Source organism: Vigna angularis, chromosome 9, assembly GCF_016808095.1.
Source record: "Vigna angularis cultivar LongXiaoDou No.4 chromosome 9, ASM1680809v1, whole genome shotgun sequence".
Taxonomy (NCBI): Eukaryota; Viridiplantae; Streptophyta; class Magnoliopsida; order Fabales; family Fabaceae; genus Vigna; species Vigna angularis.
In genome coordinates this window covers 26,379,714-26,393,772 of record NC_068978.1, presented here as the reverse complement: position 1 = coordinate 26,393,772, position 14,059 = coordinate 26,379,714, and the positions used below count along the sequence as shown (strand labels likewise).

Here is a 14,059-nt window from a genome sequence, read left to right as displayed (position 1 = left end):
GCATGATAAAAAGAACTACCAAAGTCATCAAGATCAGAAGCACTACTAGCATTAAGATAAAAAAAAAAACCAGCTTTCTTAATATCTTCATTAGAAGGGCAACTGCTAGATAATTATTTTCATCTTCAGTGAAAAGCTATGGAATATGAGCAGAAATGAGATTAGACAGGAAATCATTGCGAAGGAGACTATGCTCAGAAGCAGTATGTAAATCCTTATAAAAAGATAAAACGTGACATAAAAGCAGTTTAAAAGATTTTATTTATGTTAAAAGTTATCATCCTATTCAGTCAAAACTTTTAAATAATTGAAAAAAAAAACCTTTGTTAATCAATTAGAATAATTATGATTTTTAGGGAGGACAATGAAATATGGTTTCATTTAATTAGGTTTTTTCACATCTGTAAAAAGTTTGTCAGCATTAAATCTTATACATTTCAAGTATAGAAATTTTGATGAATTGCTTTTAAGAAGTATTCAAATGAATTTCTTGACATTCTATAATGTTGTACTAATAATGTACTAATCATAAGTGATGTACAAATGTTATAATATATATTTTAAGAGGCAAATTCTTTAGTGGGGATTTGATTCTTGTCTTCGCTCTTTGATAACTTTTTAAATGACTTATATAATTAATATAATCTTTATCTTCAATATTAACAATGAATAAATACTATAATTTTGAATCCATGGTTTAAACTAGAAGTTAAAATGAAAAGATACCTAAGACTTAAAGGCATAAGTTTAAAACTAATTATCGATTAAAAGTATATTGAGTTTACTTTTTTTATAAAAATATTATTCTTTTCCAATGATATTTGTAATTTTGATTATTCTAAAAAGATCTGTAGAATATTTTCGTATCTTATAAGTTATTTAAATATTTTCTAAATATTTAAATTAAACAGTTTAAATATTTTAAATATTTTAAAATATTTTAAATATTTTCTAAATTGAGATAGATATTATCTATATAGTCTTTCCAAATATTTTAAATTCTTAAAGTATAAATCCATTAAAAGTCAAACAAGTCTTAAAAATATAGTTACGACAATTCTACGTTAGACTTTTTATAATAAACTATTTTTAGAAGTTTTAATTCATTACTTGACATAATATCTTTCTTAATCTATCATGTTTAGTGCTACGATGGATTTTTTTTTAAATGGAATTTAAAAATATATCACACCATAAATTATTTATCATAAATTGAAAATATAATTATGCGATACAAAAGTATGATATACTATAATTCTGTATGGTTTGATATCCACTGTATAACTTTGAGTATTTTTCTAAAATATTCTAAAATTATTTCAACTCTTGTAAACGAATAAAATCTTTCCAAACATTTTCAATTCTGACGACATAAACAGTTAAAACCCAAAAAGTATTTTTAAAATAATCTTATAAGATGCTATAATAAATCTTTTTTTTTAAATTTCAATCCAATTTATTTTTTGAAAATAAAATATTAAAATATTAATTTAACAATTTAATAATTAATAATTAACTACATACACATTCTCTTTAAGTAGAGTTTATCTGTCACAACTTCGTGGTTGCTGTTCCCTCTTCGTAGCCGCAATTCCTCTCTCTTCACCAAAGAAGAGGTAACAGCGATCCACACTTCCTTCGATTTCGCAACGTCGTCGTTTTTGCTGCCACACCTATATTTTTCAACCAATCTCCGATTTTTCTTCTTCTCACCGTTACCAACGCGCTTCTGTAAGTGTTCTCCGTTTGATTTAGGTTTGCGTTATGTGCTTATTGCGTTTTGTGGTTATTAATTTATTATAATTCCTTTTTTGCTTTTGTTGTAGGTGTGTTAGGGTTTGTGTCTAGGGTTTTAGGAGAGCATGGTGAAGGTTCGTGTAAGTAACAAGGAAGAAAGTCCCGTAATGGATAACGGTGGTTACAGTGGTTCGCAGTTAGTTCATCACTTCAGAAGCGTACTTGATGCAGTCAAAACGGTAAGTTGTTGTAGATTTCGGAAAGTGTTATGGGTTTTGTTCAATTCAAATTTTACCTTTCTATTGCCGAAGGGAATAAAAGCTGGGTTATTGTGGCAGGGTGATAGAGGGAGTTACGACGAGCTCGTTAGTTATTTGCACCTGAAGAGGAATCTTAGTCCTGATGAGGTTGCAATTCTTGTGGTAGGTTCTTGATTTAATGATCATAACTAAGTTAGATGTTGTTGCATATTTATTTTTCTTTTTTTGGGGGCTTAAATGTAAGTCTTTGTGCTAATTTCGTCTTGTAATGTTATATCCCACGGCTGCAGACTACTTTGAAGGCACTTTCTGGAGCAGTGTCCTATATAGATTCGGATCATCACGAATCTCTTCTCTTTGCTGTAAGATTTTATTTACTCTGACGTGTTTGGGACTTCAAATTCTTCCTCCTTGAAGGATGATTGATTTTGGTGGAATTTTTGCTCAGGTTTCAAAAATGAGCCTCTGGAATTATGGAACTGAAGTTATGGATGCACTGCTGGAACTCATTACATCTTTGGTACATGATTCTTTTGTGTCACCAATGGATATTTGTAATCATAGAGCCACTTGTCAAATTCTGTTAAGTTTGATGCTTGTATATTTGTCTGCAGGCTGCTACTAATGGAAAATATATTGATTGGTGTTTGGAGATGCTTGTGAAACATTTTGTGCCCCCTTTTAACATTTATGATTCTCTGGATAACGAGAATGGAATTAACAGGAAAAATAAAGTTCTGTCTCGGGTGCATGCGGCTTTGAAAGAGATAGCTGATTTGGTGCCTCTTGCACCCTTGCGACTATGTCCAATAGTTGTCCAGAACATGCCCAGTGTCTTCAGTTATGATCGTGTGAGTTCATATGATTTTCTCCAGAGGCAACTAATTGAATTTGTTGTGTATCACTATTATGTACTGGTGTATCAATTAGCTGCATGTCAATTAGCTGGATGTCAATTAGCCATTATACTTTTTTATCTAGTCAACTTTGCATTCGGTGACCAGTATCTAAACTGTTCACTATGGAGAAAGTGTAGTGGTTAATTAAGTTATATTTACACTTAATGTGCATTTTTTATTTCAAAACAGTCTGTAGAAATACATTATTTATTGATATAGACTATGGATAGTGTCTTTTTCATCAGGGTTCACTTTTTTGTTGCTTGTAGGAGATTGTCCCATATGTTGAGAATATGTTAAAGTTGGAGAGTGGTGCAATTGGAGAAACTGTCGGTTCTACAGTGCTGCCTGCTCTTGTGGATAGGTTGCTAGAGTTGGATGTAAGTTAGTTAATTCTCCCTTGAAATTTTTCTCAAAGAAATGCGGGATCATTTGGCCATTCATATTTATTAAAATGGCTGTAGGTGGAAATTGGATGGGATGGAATCTTGCAAGAAGATACCAAAGGCATATTTGATATGGAGTTAGAAGATATTATTAAATTTGTAGAGGAGGATGAGAACTTTGATAGTATGGTATGCTTTTTATTAATTTATTTGAAGTTCATACTGTGATTTAATGATGAGTTCTTTGACAATTGAAATGACTGAGCCGAGTTTATTTGGTTGCTTAGAAGTTATAAAGTCAATTAATTATATTTGCTTGAGCCAATAAAAAAAATTATATTTTCTTGAAGGAGAGAAATCTCTTATTCCTATCCTTATCGGTTCTGTATTTTTTGCCTGATTTATGTTTATTAGTACATTTTTATGTCTGTATTGTAGTTGTTTAATTTCTGCTTCTTATGTGTTATCTCATGAATTTCTTGTCTTCATTTTACAGCCTCAGTCAGAGTTGTTAAATAGGAAAAATTTCCAAGACAAAAAGGTTGTTGAAAAATTAGATAACCTAATTGTGCTAGCTTTATTGCACCTTGAATCATGTCAAAGCAGTGGCCGATTGGGTGAGGTATTCCCATCTATAAAATTATGCACATAGTTTCAACATTAGGGCACGAAACGCATTTAAACTGTGCATCAACATGGCTTCATCCTAATACTCTTGTTATCATCTGTTAGGTATTTGATATTCTACTTCATTCATTCCAGAAAACTGTACTGAATGCATACAAGTCAAAATTTACCCAGGTACTGTCGTTACAACTTGTCTTACTGGTACTATTTCTGAGAATTGTGTTCTCATTAGTGCTCTATTTTGTTCCAGTTTGTGATGTTCTATGCGTGTGCACTGGACCCTGAAGGATGTGGTGTGAAGTTTGCCATGGTTCTTGCAGATATGTTTGGTTCTGATGTTAATCCACCTATAACAAGGTATTTTTGTTGTGGTAAAAAAGTTAAAATTCACTCATTTGACTATTCAATGAACTACATATGTAAAATGGGGCTTATGTGTGCAGCTGAGAAATATTTTAGACTTGGTTTTGATTGCCTTAATGTGTTCTTTCATTTTATCACGTGTAACTTTGTACCAATACTGGTCAAGTTACAACATTGTAAACTGTTTTTGTGGTTTATGCTGCAACTGGAATGATAACCCCTTAATAACTTTGTTATGTGTTGATTACTGTATAAGAATGGTGGCCCTTGTTGCTGCAACTTACTTTTGTTGTAGATGTGAGCTCTATTACTCTTAATCATGAGATGCTTTTTTATGATTAAAAAACTGGACTGACATGGATGTTGACATGTGCATAAAATGTATATTCAAATGTAAATATTTTTTATAATCAATATTTAGAGAACATGACATTGGTAATTGCCTTCATTCATTGTAGGATGAGTGCTGTTGCTTATCTTGCTAGTTATCTCTCTCGTGCAAAGTTCCTTTCGGCTGCGTTGGTCACTACCATCGTACAAAGGTTTGAAAACATTTTGAATGTCAACTGTTTATTTATGACCAAATAAGTTATCTTTATCTTGTACTAGAAGAGGCAAATTGTTATTAATTGATTTTATGGTCTTTTTTCGTGATTTCAGCTTGGTTGATCAGTGTTATGCTTATTGTAAGTTACGTGATTCTGGTATGAACCCACGAGCACATCAAGTTTTTTATTCTGGGTGTCAGGTGAGTCTTATCACATTTGACCTTTTTAGTTAGGGGGTACCGTAAAGCTGATGTCTTTCAGTATTCTTCATTGTTCATTATATATATATATTTTTTTTTTTGGTGTGAGCAGGCTATCATGTACATTCTGTGTTTTCGCATGAGATCTCTCATGGACGTTCCTAGGCTTAAATTGCAGCTACTTAATATGCCTATGGAGGCAATATGGAAACATAAGTTGTGTCCGTTGAAGGTAAGACACTTTTAAGTTTTAACAGTGATGGTTTTTAATATAAACATCTTGTATAGTTGTGTATAAAATTATGAGGAAACTTTTTTATAAGAACTCAGGTGAAGAAAATGAGAAAAAGTTAAATCATCAAACTAATATTAGTTTATATACAGTTAATTTATTGAGGTTTTGTTGGATTAACCTTTCCAAATAGTTTATTTTTAGCTAACAAATTAACTAATTTTATCATATAGAAGGTTTATTTTCTTTTTGTAATTATTTATGGAAAAGATTATCCAGATAGACTTCATATTCTTTTCCTCGTGACCTTTGATGGGGTGAAGGTTTGCACTTTGTCAGAACTCTTTGAACAAAACTTTTAAGTTTAACATAAATTTATGTACCAGGTGTGTTTGCCTACTGTAGTTGTGGAATTTCTTAGACAGGCAAAGGCTGCTAAACTTTTCATGGCATCAGAGTCATTCGTTTTCAATGACATGCTCGAGTCTGATCTTTCCAAGGCTTTTGGCGGGATGGATAGACTTGACATGTTCTTTCCGTTTGATCCATGTTTATTGAAGAAAAGTGAAAGGTTAGTTTTATTTATCTGAATTTATGTCATTAGACCTTGAAATGTTACCTGGTTAAGTTTTATGCTCATGCTGATTTTGCTCTCCACTCCAACTATCAATCCCATCACCAGCTACATAAGACCACATTTTGTTCGGTGGTCAAAAGTCAGAACTACATACGATGACGATGATGATAACGTTTCCGAAGTCAGTGAGAGTGGCAGTGAAGTGACAGATGATGATTTTGTTGACACTAATACGAAAGATATGATTGATGATGATATGATGGTGACTGTTGAAGATCTTGATTTTAACCCGAACTTGAACAAAATGTCTATCACGCCTAAAAATTCTTTGAAACATTTGCGAATGCCAGCAAGAATCAGGCCTTCCACTAGTCCAGAGTCTCTATGAATGATAGGAGTCCAATACTACGAGGAAGTTAATTCAAAGGAAAAAAGGTTATTGAAGTAATTCGTACAGAGCATAGTTCACATACGTACTGGTCATGTACCAACATTTTTGTATTTATCTTGTACTCTGTTGAAGTGAGTAGGAATAGCCAACTTCCTAATTTGTGTTTCTAAGATTCGTTCCTTTATGCTATCTTGTAATTATAATTTATGGCGAGGATATGAAATTCAGTAATTCTTAGAATCGTAATTTGTCATTTTGGCCTGTATTACTGTATTTCTCTTACACAGCTGCCGAACTAAAGATGTAAAATTAATTAAATATTCAAAAAATATTTACATAATTAAAGTATCAACACACAATATTAGTAAAATATTTGAATAATTGGTTTTACTAGTGATTCTTTAATTTAGCATCTTGACTTTTTGACTGTGATTTATAATCTCATTATGTTAATTTGGGCAATAAGTAGGAAGATGGAAACAAAATTGTTAATTTAGTTAGAAAATAATATCAACATGTTGATGCATAAGTTTTGGCCCTTGTTCAGTTTATTAATTCTATTTCTAGGTCTGACTTGGTCGATGGAAATTAATTTCTATATGCCGCAGAACTTTGTATTCGACTGCCTACATGGTTATATTTGAACAGAAGAGAATAAAATGATGCCAGTAATTTTGTTTTTTTTTTTTGTTTTGTAGATGAAGGATTTGGTTACTCTTAAGTGAGGAGGTGTACTAATAACTATACAGTTTTTTTATTTTTTATTTTTTATTTTTTTGATTAAATATATATTTAGTAAAATCATATTTTTAATAAACAGTTAATTTTGTAATCAATGGTTTGCCATATTTCATTGGTGAACATTTCTCCTTTGGGGAAACTAAGTGCATTTCCTTGCACTAACAGTGAGCACATTCTTTTGACTTAAGGACAGTGATACTGAATGTCCGACTATGAGGTTTGCTTGTTCTTATGGAGTAATAACGGGTGCAGTCTAGAGGCATCAAATAATGATGGTTAAGAACAGTTTTGCTCTTCAATCCACGACCAGAGGCACCAATATGCAAATGTAGCTGAGGGTCCCGTTTTTCCGACCAGATAACACTAGAATTGGATCTTTTATTGGAACAAATTGTACACAATCCTTCAATGTTCAAAAGGGTAAACTATCAAGTAAAGTATGATCTATTTTCTCAAAGAAACTGCATTTTACACCCTATAGTTTGGTTCTTTTATATAAGTGGAACAAATTGCAAATTATTACAAGAGACAACTTTAAAATAAATTATTGGTTGTACTAAGTCATGTGGTAGATATACAACTTCTAAATGGAAATCGTGCATGTAACATAATTTTTGTGTAAAATTATGAAAAAGTGAAGTTGTGTGGTAGAACCACGATTTTAGCATAAATATTTGAATATTAAAGTTGTTAGGTCATGTGATGATTTTCAATTTAATCTTTAAAATTGAAAAACGTGAAGGAACATGAAAACTGAATTCGTGAAGAGTTACGACGATTTCAAGTTATATAGAATTTGTGAGGGATTACGAGGACTTCTCTTTTTATGGTTTTTTTTTTTGGAAATTAGTAGTTTATGTTTTTATAATGAGATTTGTTTAAGTTGTGAGCTTACATGTACCTAAATAATTGAAAAAGAAGAAGAGTAATTTAAGATAATAAATCTATGACAAAATATTATTAGAAAAGTGGATTCAAGCCTATATGGGAGGGATAGTCGGCTATATAACAATAAATTTGGTTGAATGTATAAATTCTATTCTAAAAGGAGCTCAGTCATTGCCTATTTATGCTCTAATTAGGACAATCTTTGAAAAAAATAAAATCATAGTTTGTTGAACAAGGTTTGAAAACAAAATTAATGTTAAGAGCTAACCATCACTATTCAGAAGATATAAATGCACTTTCTAGAAAAAATTAACAACAAACGGCCATATGCCATTTGCATTAATATGATAAAGAAATTTTGAATTTGAGGTTCAAGAGATATTTTCTTTCCATCATTACCTCCGACCAATGTCCTACAGTGTTAGATTAAATGTATGGTGGTGTGATTATAGTCATTTTCAAATTCTTTGATTGTCTTGTCATCATATAACAGTTGTGTTCTCTTTTTCCTATTTAGACCTAACGACATATTTCCATTCTATATAAAACCTTTTTGTGATTAACAAGGTATACGGAGTCTAATTCCATGGTTAAGAATAAAGATGATTAGTTTAGCTATATTGGCCAAATTTTATACCAGACTCTCACATGCGACTTAGGACATCGGAATGACCAAAAACTACTCGTATTCATAATGAAATGTATCAACCAAATCTCGAGAAGCTGAAACAATGTTCTTATTATCGCAATAAAGGTCATCATAAGGGAACTTGTTCCTTTCGTTATTAAGTTTTCATATATTGTACTTTTGAACATCTTAAATTATTAATTCAACTTAATGCTTCTTAAACTACACTTATTCTTTCTCAACAAATCAAACATATCTAAGTTCAAAACTTAAACAAATATTATTCCAAAAACAAAAAAAAAAATGCTAGTTTGAAAAACCCCCATCAAAACAGAAGTCATTATGACCCTCACGACTTTTGTATAATTTGAAGTGGTTATGATTCGTCATGACTTTTGTATAATTTAAATATCTTTTAAAATATTTTTGCAAATCAACATCTTGTAAGGGTTAAACAGTCTGCAATAGTTGTTAGATTTTAGTGTGTTTAAAAGAGCATTTAGGAAAACATTTTATACAGTAAAGCAATAACTCACGATTTTTATACTAGTTTGCTCCAACTTAACGACTTCCAATTCTACCTTAAAACCACTTAAGGGGTTCCATAATGTTTAAAAATGTTACATGTTACCGTTCCTGGTTTACAATAAGTATTATCAATCACTCCTAATTTCAACTCTAGTTAACTGACTAGATTGTTTAACTTAACTAAGCTAAACTTCAAGTGCTTTGATTCACTTTTGAATTTACAACATAACTGAAAAGGTTTTTCAAACAAGATAAAAATTTGATAACTCTCAGAGAGAATAAGTTTTCAATACAAAGCAAAAATGAAAGAGTTGTAAAGATTTTCTCTTTTAAAAAAGTGTTTGATGATATAGAGAGACAACTTAACAACAAGCTTGATTATATGCATGTATTCTCTTGTCTTCTCTTCATGTAATCATCTATATATAGCCTTCTTTGAGAAAGATTTGTTAGACATATAATTGACTTCCATGTAGACTTTGTAGCCTTGTTAAGTAGGTAGTCAAACTCAGGTATATGCTGCAAAATTGTGCTTTATCAAAACTTTAACAAAAATAGCTTGTACAATTATCTAGAGTTTGAAGCTTTAAAAAAACATTCATAAAATGTCTTCTTATCTCGTAACGTCTTTAACGGTCTTGTGCAGGAATTTGAATAAACTCTTGTACTTTCATTATCTACACAGATAAAGAAGACAAAACATACAAGCAAAGAGATATTTTTTCATACATACAATAAATGTTTTAAACGTTGTTAATCATTTAGGCATATTGCGTGTTTAAAACATTTTGGCACATGTTAGTTCGTTGATAAAAATGCCGTTTACGAAGCAAAGTGTTTAATGTGTTATCTTTAGATGACATAAAACGTTAAATGCTTATTTTATAAATCTGCTTGTAGGTTATATCGTTTAGCGAGTTTTTCCTAGACATTTTTTCTTTAAATACTTATCTGTTCAACACTGTTTAGATATAAAATTTTAAGCTTCCGTATTTTATTAACCGTACACTTAAACGTTTCTTTTTGTTAGACGCAATTAAACATTGTTTGTTTGGCGATATAAGTTAGAAAATACTATCTTGAAAACGTCATTGAATAGATGATTTATTTGATAAATGCTTATTTTGTTCAACATTGTTTGTTAAATTTTAAAACAAAAAATGTTGGACGGTCTCTTTAAAAAATTTTATTGACAAAAAATTCCTTAAATCAATATATATTTCACTGTGTGAATCTCTTTGCCTCACAACCCCTTTTTCTGAACATCCAACACTCTTATTGGCCCAACATCAACAGTGACATCTTCACGAACTTGTATGTCATCTAACTCCAACACATGAGTTGAATCAGGAACATACTTCCTCAATTGTGACACGTGAAACACATTATGTAGGTTTTCCAACTGAGGTGGTAGTGTTAATTCGTACGCTACTGACCCAATCCTCTTAAGAATTTCATAAGGACCGAGAAACTTAGGCGACAACTTCCTTGACTTGATAACTCTACCCACTCCTGACATAGGTGTCACACGTAATAACACATGATCTTCTTCACTAAACTCTAACGGTCTTCTCCTCTGATCCGCGTATAACTTTTCCCTACTCTAAGTTGCTCCCATCCTCTCTTGAATCAACTTTACCTTATTTGTAGTCTGCTGCAAGAACTCAGGACCCACCAATACAAATTCACCATCTTGGAACCAACACAAAGGAGTCCAACATCTCCGCCCATACAAGGCTTTAAAAGGTGTCATCCCGGAGCTAGAATGATAGTTGTTATTGTAGGTAAACTTTATAACCAGTAAGATCTCACTCCAACCTCCAAGATGATCCAACACACAAGCCGTCAACAAGTCTTCCAATGATTGCATAGTCCTCTTAGTCTGCTCATTTGTTTAAGTGTGATATGTTAAACTCATCCTCAACCTTGAACCTAACGCCTCCTGTAATTTTTGCCAGAATCTCGAGGTAAACCTTGGATCCCGATCTAAGACAATGTTATCTGGTACACCATGCAACCTCACAATCTCTCGGATGTACAACTTTGTCAACTTCTCCATTGACATCCTTTGATTCATTGCTAAAAGGTGAGCATTCTTCGTCAATCGATCAACTATCACCTAGATGGAATCGTGACCCTTTGATGATCTCGGTAAATAAGTTACAAAGTTCATCAATATGTTATCCCATTTCCTCTAGGAAATGTCAAACTGTTGTAACAAATCTCCCGGCCTCTGATGTTCTACTTTTGTCTTCTGACACACCAAGCAAGAAGCTACAAACTCAGTAATGTCCTTCTTCATCCCGCTCCACCAAAAGTATTCTTTCAAATCCTTATACATCTTGGTCATCCTCGGATGTATGATGAGACTACTCTTGTGGCCTTCCTCCAGTATCAATGTTCTCAACTCTACTCTATTCGGAACACAAACTCTTCCTCGAAAACGAAGAATGTTGTCACTGTCCAAAACAAAATCCTTGGCCTTTCTCTTACATAAAGTAGAGTATATATACATACAACAAATATGTCATTTCTCTCATCACTTTTGTTGTTTTTCAACATTGAGCATTTAATGACATTTAATGTCTGTTCAGAATAACAAAGTGCTTTTTACGTTTTTCAACATTGAGCATTTCAGATTTTTACTAAGATACAAAAAGTTGATGAAGACTTCATCGTTGGATGAAGTAGATAGTTTGACACATGGTATCGTCTAGCCTATGTAAATGTTTCTCTAATTTTTTTTCTGTGTTTCATTCAAAGACGCGTTTAACAAGGTGTCTTTCAACATAGTTTTTGGAATATCATTTAAGACTTTTATCGTGCTTTCCAAAAATATTTTTTACACTTTCATCTATCCAAGATATATCAAAAGTTTGTTTGATCATTGCTTAATGTTGTATAACACTAGTTGCATTCAACAAAACTTTCATTGACACATTAAATAGGAAAATCATTTAATGGTGTGCATGTTCATACCTTGGTGTTTTAACTAAAGCTTCCTCAAGATGTTTAGATTTTTCAAAACATTTTCACAAATGACATTGTCATATGCTCATTTCATTTAATGTTGTTTGTTAAACTTCAAAATATATGAGGACTTTTAGAATGTTTAGTCTTATAGACAATCTTGTCTTAACAACAAGCATACATTTTCTAAGTTTGTTCATAGAACAAAAGAAAGAACTCCACGAGTTCTCTATTTCTTTATATTGTAGTTTTCCTTTCATTGAGAGTTATCAAAATTTGCACTTGTAAGCCAACACTGATTGTGTTTAGGAATTATGAGCAGGATTAAAACACTTATACCATTTAGCTCAGGAGAGCTAATCTTACTAGATAGTTGTTTAAGGTTGATACTAAGAGTGGTTAAATTACTTATATACCAAGAGTGGTTAAACTATAACTAGTCAAGATTGACTAAGGGACTAGGAACGGTGAGAATACTCGGTGTATACAGAGAGTGGTTTGTACTCGGTTGTAATCTTAGATAAGATTAGTGAAACCTCTTAAGAGTTCTTGAGGGACATTGGACGTAGTCCTAGACTGAGTGAACCAATATAAAATCCTTGCTCAAATATATAAACATTTAAAAGTTTATGCAGACCGTCTAACCGCTGCAACAGTTATTAAGTGTTAATTTACGAGAAGAGTTTAGAAACAATATTCAACTCCCCACCTCCCCCTCTCCCTCCTTTCTAGTCTTTCCCTACGATTTCAGTATTTCCTTTACTATCTTGTAGAAACACAATTAGTACGACTCTAGGAGAAAGATTGTTCACTAATATTGGGGATTTTCCTTAAGGGATACACCTACAAGAAGAATTGGAAAATGAAAAAGAAGTAGAAGACATGATGGAAAGGTAAGGTGTACCTATATACATAAAGTACATACAAAGTGACTAGAGAAACAAAATAGACAAAGAATGCAAACAAACACATAATTTGATGCTAAAATTAAGAAGATGTAAAATCATAAAAAGAAAAATGATTATTTAAATAACGAGAGTTCAATATGGTACACATGAAATGACGTGTCATTCCTTTATGCAAACATCACCTCTTAAGGAAATGTCTAGTGTAAGTTGAAATGTGTGCCACTTAAATGTTCTTAGGATTCATAATCCCTCATTAATGCTCGTAATTATACCTTATTCTTAATTCTTAATAACTATTATTAATGACAAACATCAAAACAGTCATAAAAGATTAACTTTATTAAAACAATCGTAAAAGATTGACCTCAATAAAATAATCCTAAAAAAGAATTGATCGTTAACAATTTGTTCGTAATAGATTGACTCATTTAAACTTGTTTATCCCTTAAATAAAGAATGTGTCCCTTACTTCTTTAAAATAGTTATTTCAACTTTAAACCGGAAAACATTAATTGTGTGTCACTAAAAAGTTCTTATGATTCAAAACTCTCCATTAATGTTCGTAATGATACCTTATTTTTAATTCCTAATAACTATTATTAATGACAAATTTTTTATGATTCAAAACTCTCCATCAAAATAGTTGTAAAAGATTGACTTTATTAAAAAGGTGGTTAAAAAATTGACCTCAATAAAATTATCCTAAAAAAATTATCCTTAACAAATTTTTTGTAATAGATTAACTCATTTAAAGTTATTTATCCTTTAAATAAAGAATGTGTAGCTTACTTCTTTTAAATAATTCAAAATATTCTAATTGAAGTTTACATTAATTGTTATATATATGTATATAAACTTAAGATAATTATTAGTTTCTTAAGTAATAAATAAAGAACCTAATGACAGTCAAGTATTTATTTCCAACTTAATATATTTTCTGTTATTTAAGTTTATTATCAGAGAATAAAAAACTTATAAATACGTATACGTATTAATTAATATAAAGAAAAAGTATTCACTCAATATTAAGGTATTTGTTATATTTTTATTTCTAAAGTTTGACCAACTAGACTAAGAGAATATCTAAAGCATGCAACCTACTTATTATAATTATAAAGAAATTTATGAATTATGAATATTTTCATTTTTTTATCATATCATGTTCTTCGAGACCAT

General features: G+C 31.2%; 1 protein-coding gene across 5 annotated transcripts; it reads left to right on the top strand.

Annotated features, from left to right (window-relative positions):
- Positions 1 to 1,540: 1,540 nt before the first annotated feature.
- Positions 1,541 to 6,485, top strand: LOC108347665 (uncharacterized). Of its 5 annotated transcripts, none has more exons than XM_017587058.2 (16): positions 1,541 to 1,731; positions 1,827 to 1,976; positions 2,076 to 2,159; positions 2,288 to 2,359; positions 2,446 to 2,517; positions 2,612 to 2,848; positions 3,166 to 3,276; positions 3,361 to 3,471; positions 3,779 to 3,904; positions 4,045 to 4,083; positions 4,160 to 4,266; positions 4,731 to 4,814; positions 4,933 to 5,020; positions 5,133 to 5,252; positions 5,639 to 5,823; positions 5,935 to 6,485. In XM_017587058.2, exons 2-16 carry the CDS (start codon positions 1,863 to 1,865, stop codon positions 6,215 to 6,217), a joined length of 1,833 nt encoding a protein of 610 aa, XP_017442547.1. In that variant the 5' UTR covers positions 1,541 to 1,731; positions 1,827 to 1,862; the 3' UTR covers positions 6,218 to 6,485. The 5 variants fall into 5 exon arrangements, with proteins under 5 accessions (XP_017442547.1, XP_017442546.1, XP_052724175.1 ...); XM_017587057.2 differs by having other exon boundaries at positions 4,015 to 4,083; XM_052868215.1 differs by lacking the exon at positions 2,612 to 2,848 and having other exon boundaries at positions 4,015 to 4,083.
- The last annotated feature ends 7,574 nt before the right edge of the window (positions 6,486 to 14,059 follow it).